The sequence below is a fragment of the Eleutherodactylus coqui genome, chromosome 10, assembly GCF_035609145.1.
Source record: "Eleutherodactylus coqui strain aEleCoq1 chromosome 10, aEleCoq1.hap1, whole genome shotgun sequence".
NCBI classification, from domain to species: domain Eukaryota; kingdom Metazoa; phylum Chordata; class Amphibia; order Anura; family Eleutherodactylidae; genus Eleutherodactylus; species Eleutherodactylus coqui.
The window spans coordinates 16,723,282-16,733,190 of NC_089846.1; the positions used below are offsets into that span (position 1 = coordinate 16,723,282).

The following is a 9,909-nucleotide window of genomic DNA, read 5'->3' on the forward strand; positions in this document are numbered from 1 at the left end:
CGCCTTGCATCCCCTATCTTTGGGGAAGTAGCGATCCTCTGGTGCGGCTGATCACGGAGTTTCTCCCATTGTTTTCAATCAGGAAATATTGCATCGCACGGCTTGCACGTAGCCCATGGTGCGATGCTGCTGCCGGCCGCATTGAGAACAATGGGAGATGCCTGCTGGGGGGGGGTCGCTATTGCTAGTGGGGCCGCTGTGGGGGTCGCTATTGCTAGTGGGGCCGCTGTGGGGGTCGCTATTGCTAGTGGGGTCGCTATTGCTAGTGAGGCCGCTGTGGGGGTCGCTATTGCTAGTGAGGCCGCTGTGGGGGTCGCTATTGCTAGTGGGGCCGCTGTGGGGGTCGCTATTGCTAGTGGGGTCGCTATTGCTAGTGAGGCCGCTGTGGGGGTCGCTATTGCTAGTGGGGCCGCTGTGGGGGTCGCTATTGCTAGTGAGGCCGCTGTGGGGGTCGCTATTGCTAGTGGGGCCGCTGTGGGGGTCGCTATTGCTAGTGGGGCCGCTGTGGGGGTCGCTATTGCTAGTGGGGCCGCTGTGGGGGTCGCTATTGCTAGTGGGGTCGCTATTGCTAGTGAGGCCGCTGTGGGGGTCGCTATTGCTAGTGAGGCCGCTGTGGGGGTCGCTATTGCTAGTGGGGCCGCTGTGGGGGTCGCTATTGCTAGTGGGGCCGCTGTGGGGGTCGCTATTGCTAGTGGGGCCGCTGTGGGGGTCGCTATTGCTAGTGGGGCCGCTGTGGGGGTCGCTATTGCTAGTGAGGCCGCTGTGGGGGTCGCTATTGCTAGTGGGGCCGCTGTGGGGGTCGCTATTGCTAGTGGGGCCGCTGTGGGGGTTGCTATTGCTAGTGGGGCCTCTGTGGGGGTTGCTATTGCTAGTGGGGCCTCTGTGGGGGTCGCTATTGCTAGTGGGGCCGCTGTGGGGGTCGCTATTATTACGGGGGCCACTATTACTACTGTGACCACTGTAGGGGTAACTATTGGGGCTCGTTCACACGGCCATAATTGTATTTCGGTTGCACAAGTATGCTACGTATTTGCGCAATTGAAAATTTCTTATGCCTGCGTATTTGGGCACGCAAAAAACGACGCAGATGGGCCCACTGAGATGGTGCGCAGATATGCAGTGAATACAGAGGTTTCCTGCGCATTCACCACGTATTTGCGCGGCCCAATGGCCTATTGCGGTGCGCAGTACACAACAATATAGGTCATGCTGTGTGACAATATACATCATGTGAATGAACTCCCTGACATTAATGGCTTCTATTCACTGCATATTATGTACGCAGATACACTCGTGTGAACGAGCCCTTACAGTCTGTCTTACAATCGGCCCTTTGAAGGTCACCATAAGCCTGATGTGGCCCTCGGTGAAAAGGAGTTTGACACCCCTACTGTAGCTCATATATCCTCCTACATATCCACTTTACATTGTATTATAGGTCTGCTAGCCTCTTGTTGGTCAATAGCTCCCTCTTGTGGATATTTAGTGTAACTTTTCCTCTTTTTTATTTATTTTTGTGACATTTCTGATATATCAGTCACGGTGCCCCAAGCTTTTATGCTGCCCCAATAGTAAGTGCCCCCCTTAGTGGACCTAATAGTAGTAGTGACCCTCTTTAGTGGCTCCAGTAGTAATAGTGACCTACATGTTGCTATGACCTCGTACTCTCACTGGCGATCATGCATGGTACACTTTTTTTTAATGCTTAATTTCCCGCGATGGTGCGACTACCCGCAGCCGATCCAGTGTAATTGTGTATGGGCTGCAGGTAAATCCACGGCCCTACAGAACCATGGGATGTATGTCGCGGATATCCACGGTGAAATAGAACATGCTGCGTACTATTTTCCGCAGGCGGATTACGCAATGTCACTAATGTGAGTGAACCGCGTAATTCAATGCATTTGATTGAACAACGTATCACCGGGGATCATACGATTGCAGAATCCGCTATTCAAATCTGGTCATGTGAGGCCGGCCTTATTTTGGCTTTGACTGTCCTTAAGTAACCCCCAGCGCTACCCGATGGCGGAACTGGAGAATCTTATTATTAAAGGGATTGTGGCATCACATACATTTCCTTTTAGGATGTGGCACCCTGCGCACACAGCTGCCCGTCCTGGGCTCTTCTCCTGGCACACAGCTGATATTGATGGGAAAGCCACGGCGGGCCAGTCATTTCCCTGCAGCAGCCACGGGGCGATGGAGGATCACTGGATGGCCATTCAGATGTACTACAAGGAGGGCTTGAAGTCTGCCAGAACGGGAGCTACTCTTCCTTCAGGGTCCTAGTGGTGGTCCAGAACTGCGGCCCCTGCTCTGTGACCATCATATACCCTAATAGGACATAGAAACAGTAGCTGCTTTTTTGGAACAACCCCTTTACCCCCCCCCCCCTTATTATTTAAGTTCTAAGGGTCTAGTTATCCCTTTATTGACTCGCATACATGTATGACACGTCATAAAACATACACCCCCTACCCTGTGCTAAGGGAATGAAGGCTACGAACTACACATTGCCATAAAATGAGATAAGTTATGGGATATTGTCCAATCAGTGACAAGTGTGCTGACAATATGGACCCCGTAAGAAGGGGCAGTCTGGGGACAAAAAATGAAATTGAAGCCTGTTCCACGTTGTGTAAAAACATAGAAGTCATACTTGCCTTATCTGATCACCCGTAGCTTCAATTTTTACGGTGCCTGGTCTTCCTCCGGCTTCAGTGATGGCGTCCCGTCACAGGGATGTGTCACCACTGCAGCCAATTACCAGCTGTAAGTAGCCTCTGTGATAGGAAGTCACCCCTGCAGCCAGAAGAAGAGTGGACAGAGGACTGAACACCCTTGAACAGGAGCAGCAGGGGATCAGGTGGGGATGACTTTTTATGTTTTTATACAGCACTGAGCAGGTTTCAATGTGAGTTTTCCTTCCCAGACTAGCCTTTAATTAAGAACACCTCTAAGGGTCCTCATAAATGCCAGGGGTCCATACCAATCAGCATCAGTTTCCATACCTTTGTCATTTATTTTAAATGGACTCTAACGTTTCCCACAACTTATGCTCATCTAATAGCTTTTGTGTATCATTAAATTTGTAATATACTTGTATAAAGTTTTTTTTGCTGTACCACTGAAAATCAAGTTTGAAGTGGCTGCCACTAGGGGTCTCCCTTTCAGCAGCTTTACAATCCACTGCCTGTTGTTAGGCATTTGGCTTCTCTAGTAACAGGGACATGGGGACACTGCTAGTTACTACATGCAACAGAGGGGCGGGTATACATATGCTGCTTTGCAGCTCATTGGAGCAGGGCTACTCAAGGCAGCATGGGAAATGTGGAAGAGGAAGCCCCAACCGGTACAATACTGGCGGAATAGCTGGCTTAGGACACCCCCAAATGTACATGGATTGCAAACAGTAAGGCAGCAGAAGAACTGGAAAATCTATATGGAAAACAGCAGCAGCAAAGTAGCGATCAGTAAGGACCAGGGCTGCTTCTGAAAATGTATTGAAAACTGAAGTAAGCCTAAATCTCCCATTTAGTAAAGCAGACGTCCCTGTATGTTATTGCTGTCAGTGTATAAAATCCTTTTTTTTTTTTAAATCAGATTATTTTTATTGAAATTATATTTTTGAATACAATTACCTCTTAATTTCTACACGTTTCTACATGCATAATATACATAAGATCTTACATATGGCTGAGGAGGGTGACGCTGACTGGGGTCTACCTTTTCTCATTAACATTGGAGATGCTCTCAAGATACATTGTCTTTTCCCTTATAGGGCTCTTTTACGCAAGCGTATATCGGCCCGCCGTTTTCCAATGCATCCAATCCGCATTCCAATGCATCAGATCACATGGCCATATTCCCACGACGTAAAAGCGCCCGGCCGGCCAATATAGGGCCGAGTGTTTTTACATCGGGCCAAAAAGATAGTCCTGGAACTATCTTTTGAGCTGGGATACGTTGCCTGTTGCATGGGCTCCTATGGGAGCCAATGACCGTGGTTGGAGGTGGGAGGGAGTTTAGCAGCGTGACTGCTAAACTCCCTCCCACTTCTCTTCTCCCCTCCAGCTGATTGCAGCTTAGCTCCACCCCTTATCTGCAGCCAGGGATGAGATGGCGCTTAGCTTCGCCCCATCACACTCCCTCCCATTGCAATCAGCCAGAGTGGAGGAGACAGGAGGTGAGCCGGCGAGGGAAGGAGAAGGGGCAATGGCATAGCGACTTCGGCATATATGCGCCGGGGCCTATGCCGTCTGAACGGGCGCACAACCATTAGATTTGTGCGCCCGTTCACGAGTTTTTACACCTCCCATCATGGCTTATATTGGCCAGCTGTGAAAACGGCGGTCGATATACGCTCGTGTGAAAGAGCCCTTAGGTTGACTTCCCTACAGACTGCCCCCATCAGCAATTCTGATTGGAGAATTGGAGACAAGGCTGCTGTTGCATGCTGTCCGCTTCAGTTGCATGCTAGAAACAACATACAGGAGGAGTGTAGCGTGCTAAGAGCGCCCTCTAGTTTAACTCTTTAAAAACCCATAATTTCCTGATTTGCGGGTATTTATAACTCATGACCGTGTGGCAATAGTTTAGTCTTCTTAAAGTGTCCCTGAGAACCTGGATTTTACTCACAGAAGGAGAACCCTAAAACTTTTATTGTACTTAATTAAAAGACGGGACTTAGAGACAAAACAGACAGAAAACATTAAAAAAAACTACCCTCCACAAATAAGGAATCGGTAGATACTAGAGATGAGCGAGCATACTCGCTAAGGCAAACTACTCGAGCGAGTAGTGCCTTATTCGAGTACCTGCCCGCTCGTCTCTAAAGATTTGGCTGCCGGCGGGGGAGAGCGTGGAGGAACGGATGGGAGTTCTCTCTCTCACTCTCTTCCCCCCGCTCCCCCCTGCTCACTCCCGCAACTCACCACTCACCCGCGCCGGCAGACGAATCTTTAGGGACGAGCGGGCAGGTACTCGCATAAGGCACTACTCGCTCGAGTAGTTTGCCTTAGCGAGTACGCTCGCTCATCCCTAGCAGATACCAAATTTAAGTACTAGATAACCAGTAGAGCCCAGATGTATAAATAGCCCTGGTATGACCTAGGCGGTCAGTCGCTGGCCAAGAAGGCGGGTATAACGCTAATCCGCCAGATAATTACAAACCGCCATTCCTCCTCCTCAAGTTGGCGGTAACCGTGTGGAAAATAAAGGTACCCCTGGATAGGAAAATAGCAGCTAGTATAGGCATGCACAAGTGAGCAGGTAACAGTGGGGATCACTCTGCTGTCACCCAGGTGTACATTTAGACTATATGTGCCTCTCTAGACAATAGGCTTCTGTCTGATAAGTGCCCTACTCTCAAGGGCTCAATATCTCAGACTGAGATGTTCTTAATTATGCATTCAAGGATACAATTCTAGCAAAGGTTTGCTATAAATGAAAAAGTTCTATGCTTTTCTATTGGACTTCTCAATTCTTCAGGGACCTAATAAGTCATGGATGCTCTAGTGTGTCAGTCAGTCTGATAACTGAAATACGGATGACAGCTAGAAAAAAAAAGCTTCTTAGGTATAGCGCATAAAGACCGCTCACAATCAAAGTGCTAACAACCACTTTTCCGTCTTTCCGTATGTAATGTGTGAGTTACATGCAGAGTCTGACAGCACCTGTGATGTCAGTTACTGCCTCTTAGTTCCGCCCCCTGATCACGGTGACGTCATCACAGCTACTTTATCCTCCTTGTGCAGTGAATGAGGGATTATGGGCGGACTACATCCTCCCCAAATAAAACCTGTGGCCTCAGTTGCTACGGATACAGCAGTATACGGTCTGGGAGTTTGTACCTGCTTGTGAGACAGCTGGACACCTGTGTGGAGACTTCAATAAATGGCACCTCACAATTGAACGCATACATAGCTCATGTGCTGCCACGACCTGTGATGAGGTCACCGTCATGTGATCAGTCGCATGGTGTCTAAATGAGGGATTATGAGCGGACTATGTCCCCCACAAAGCCCCGTGCCCACAGATGCTATGAATGGAGCAGTGCTCAGTCTGGCAGTTTGTTGTTAGACTGCTGCACACCTGTGTGGAGACTCTAATAAATGACATCTCACAAATGTCCACATACATAGCTGGCGATGCATACTGACCAACAACATTGAAGCATAGTCCTTCACCACCATCTTCACATCTCCCGAACATGATATCATGAAATCTCAAATGCTAATGCCGCCAACACCAGTCCAGCCTTCATCTAATCATCAACCGTTGTCCAGTGTTGAAACAAACCATCGGTGTTGTGCAAACATGTCAGCACAGAGGGTTCAACGCCGCCGTGAAGCCAATACCACTTACATGACACAGCAACAAGCCACAATTTCACCTCAGCCACTAGCTGAAGTTTGTACATCTCGTACAGCAGATATGCAAAAGCTACAAGCGAACATGTCTCCTCAGCGAGCTGCTGAAGTTCGTAAATCAAGCGCAGATCATATGCGAAAGCAACGTAGCAAAGCTGTGTGTGTGTGACATGTATGTAGCAGAGACACTAGTGCTATATTTTCCTAATAATTAGTAGTACGCTTCTCTTAAGGTCCAGAGTCCAATCACCCCCCCCCCCTCCTCAGGTAAGGAGCCCAATTCCCCCAACCAGGAAGAAAAAAAATAGAGAGAAGAGAAATCACTGCAGCATCAGCCCTAGTGGTGGACTGACGACTCTAGACCTTTAGAGTAGCATATCGTTAACAGACTTTATGCACTATACCTAAGAAGCTCTTTTTTCTAACTGTCATCCGTATTTCAGTTATCAGACTGAGGGCTCTTTCCCACGAGTGTATATCGGCCGCCGTTTTCACGGCTGGCCAATATACACTACAATCTGATGCATTGGATTCCAATGCATCAGAAAACATGGCCATATTCTCGTGGCATGAAAGCGCCTGGCCAGGCCAATATAGCGCCAGGCGCTTTTTAACGCCGGGCCAAAAAGATAATCCTGGAACTATCTTTCTGGCCGTTGGCCGCTGCATTTGCTCCTATGGAAGCCAATGACAGCGGCCGGAGAAAGGAGGTGGGAAGGACTTTAGCAGCATGATTGCTAAACTTCCTCCCTCTTCTCTCCTCCCCTCTGGCTGGTTGTAATGGGAGCTGGCAAATCTAAGCTCTGCCCCCTCCCACCCACTTTCATTGCAAATTGCCAGAGGGAAGGAGAGAGGAGGTAAGCTGGTGAGGGGAAGGGAAGAGGGAGGCAACAGCATTGCAGCCTTGGCATATAATCGCCAGGCCCATGCCGTCTGAACGGGCGCAAAAACGTTAGACTTGTGCACCCGTTCAAGTGTTTTTGCGATGCAGCGGGCACACGGAAAAGTGCCTACGGCCTTGGGAGAGAGGCCTGACACACTAGAGCATCCATGACTTATTAGGTTCCTGAAGAATTGCGAAGTCCAATAGAAACGCATTGAACCTTTTCATTTATAACTAACCTTTGCTAGAATCGTATCCTTGAATCCATAAATAAGAAGATCTCAGTCTGAGATATTGAGCCCTTGAGAGTAGGGCACAGACTATTGTCTAAGTACAATAAAAGTTAAGTTTTAGGGCTCTCCTTCTGTGAGTAGCATATTGAGTCGAGACCCCTCTGCCCCGGTGATAAATATTTGAGAACCTGGATTTCAGTGATAATTAAGTTGCGTCAGAACCTTGTTAACATTTGTTATCAGGGAAGAATTGTATTTCCATATGGTCGTGTCTCTTATCAGAGATGCCCGTGGGAGATTTGGCATCACCGCTGCCCGGACATGATGAAGGCCTACAGTCTGAAGGGCAACATTAACCTTGTTCTTATAAGCTTTTAATAGATCATGAACTGATGTCTGAACGACTTCCCGGGGGTTGACAATCATCTTATGGTTGTAGATTATTTGGCTTTCTGGTTCATAGTAGATTACCTGAAGAATGTTGGTTCCTTGTACATTTTTGGGAAAAACCGTCTGGAAATTAGCAACGGTGACGTTTTTTGGATAGACACGGTTTTCTATCCGATATGCAGCCATATTTGGATATTCTTTCTCCAAAGCTTCCATCAATTCATCCCAGGTCTTGTGAAGTCTCGGCAGAATGATTTCATCTAAGTCACTGAGGATCACATATCGACTTTTGTACATGTTTCTGTACAGACAATCATTGAGAGACAAGAGCTGTCCATAATAACCAATTTGGATTTTGGGGTCCATATTTTGATGCCAGATATCAGATGTTCTTAAATATTTGTCTATTGGCCAAGGTACAATCTCTACAAATCTTTCTGAGACATAGTAATCGAGAACCTGTCCAATGGCTTTACTGCAGCTATTCTTGTAGATAACCACCTTCTGGGCTCCTAGAAGACGATACATCTCCAGGGACTGGACAAACTGCAATATGTTTTCCTGATTTCCAAACATTGTAGAGATACACACTGTGAAGTTAGCTGAGAAAGGCTGAGGATTGCGGTTCTTGATCTCAAATACAGGAACATGACTTATATTTTTTGTGTTGGACCAGTGGATGGAGATGTGGTGAGAAGAGCAGTTTGAAGGCTCAGGGCAGACCACATCTGCTGGACCATACTGAAACCCGAACCATTGGGAGTGGACCTCTATGGTTGCTCTCACGGAAACAAATCCAGTGTCATTCATACAGTGAAACCAACAATATAGTTCCTGCACATCTTCACCATGCATAATGGTCAACACCCTCACACTTCTGGACTGTCTGCCATCATAATAGGCTGATATGACAAATGTTTTATTGTTTCCTAGAGGAGTAATCGTGTCCCTAGAAATAGTTGGACCTTTTGGTTTTACTCCTGTCTCCAGTGGGTCATAATAATAGACAGAAGTCAGGAAAATGATGTTTAGTAGCAAGATGGTCAAACAGAGCTTCATATTGACCGTGAATAAATGTCCAAGCATAACAGCAATGGAGGAGGTCTAGAAAAAAAAGAGCACAATAAATAGGATATTAGGACAGCGCTCCACTTATGCTACAATTGTAAGAAAAGAAAGGGACTTACCCGGTGACTAGTGGAGTTCCCAACTGGAATATTCCACTAGCACCTCCAAATCCTGGCAGGCATTAAACAGTATAAGATGCAGTCTTCTCTTGTCGTTCCTCCTATCCTGTAGACCAGGAGATGTGGTGGGTGACTGTGTCCTCTATAGTAAGACGGACCCTCTATAACGTAATGACGTGTTGGTTCCCCTGAAGGATTCCTGAACCCGGAAGGGAAACCACTGCTCTGACTAGACGCCGGCACCCACGAAAAGGCCCCCTGCACACGGGCAGAAATTCCACGGCGGGATTTCCCACAGAATTTCCACCCGTGCCCGCTGCCATAGGATAGCATTAGAAAATGCAATCCTATGCATATAGCCACGATTTGTGAGAACGTGCGGAAAAGAAATCGCGGCATGTCCTATTTCTGTGCAGGTCTCGCAGAGGCCCCCACAGAAATGTCACTGGTGAGGCGCCGGCTCCGCTCTGCGCATGCGCCAGCTGGCCAGCAACCGGCACATAGCAGAGATGGAAGACGCCGGGAGTGGGTGAGCCGCAGGTCTCTGCAGGGGCACGGGTCCGCATCCCGCTGCAAGAATTCTCGCAGCCGAATCCAACCCGGCCATCTGCAGGCGGCCTAAGTGTGAGTAAATGTATATGTATAAATATCTGTGAAAGAGCTTTTTTTTGTTTTATGCTTGAGAAAGTCACAGTTTAGCGGCGAAACGCGTTGTATTTTGGATTAAAAGTTGGTGGACAGATAATGGAGTTATCCGGACGTCCTTCCTTCATCGAGTGCTGAGGTTTTTTACTTTTGTTTATTGGAGTCTTCACAAAAGAAAGTGAACACTCATAATATGG

The 9,909-nt window shown here is 47.8% G+C and overlaps 1 protein-coding gene across 1 annotated transcript; it reads right to left on the reverse strand.

The window, feature by feature from the left end:
- Window positions 1-7,685: 7,685 nt before the first annotated feature.
- Window positions 7,686-8,939, reverse strand: LOC136579690 (uncharacterized). The gene has a single exon (XM_066579747.1). The coding sequence runs from the start codon at window positions 8,937-8,939 to the stop codon at window positions 7,686-7,688; it is 1,254 nt and encodes a 417-aa protein (XP_066435844.1).
- Between the last annotated feature and the right edge of the window lie 970 nt (window positions 8,940-9,909).

Bases quoted from the DNA above. Each gene is read 5' to 3' on its own strand.
- LOC136579690 (XM_066579747.1), bottom strand. From the start codon at position 8,939: ATGAAGCTCTGTTTGACCATCTTGCTACTAAACATCATTTTCCTGACT.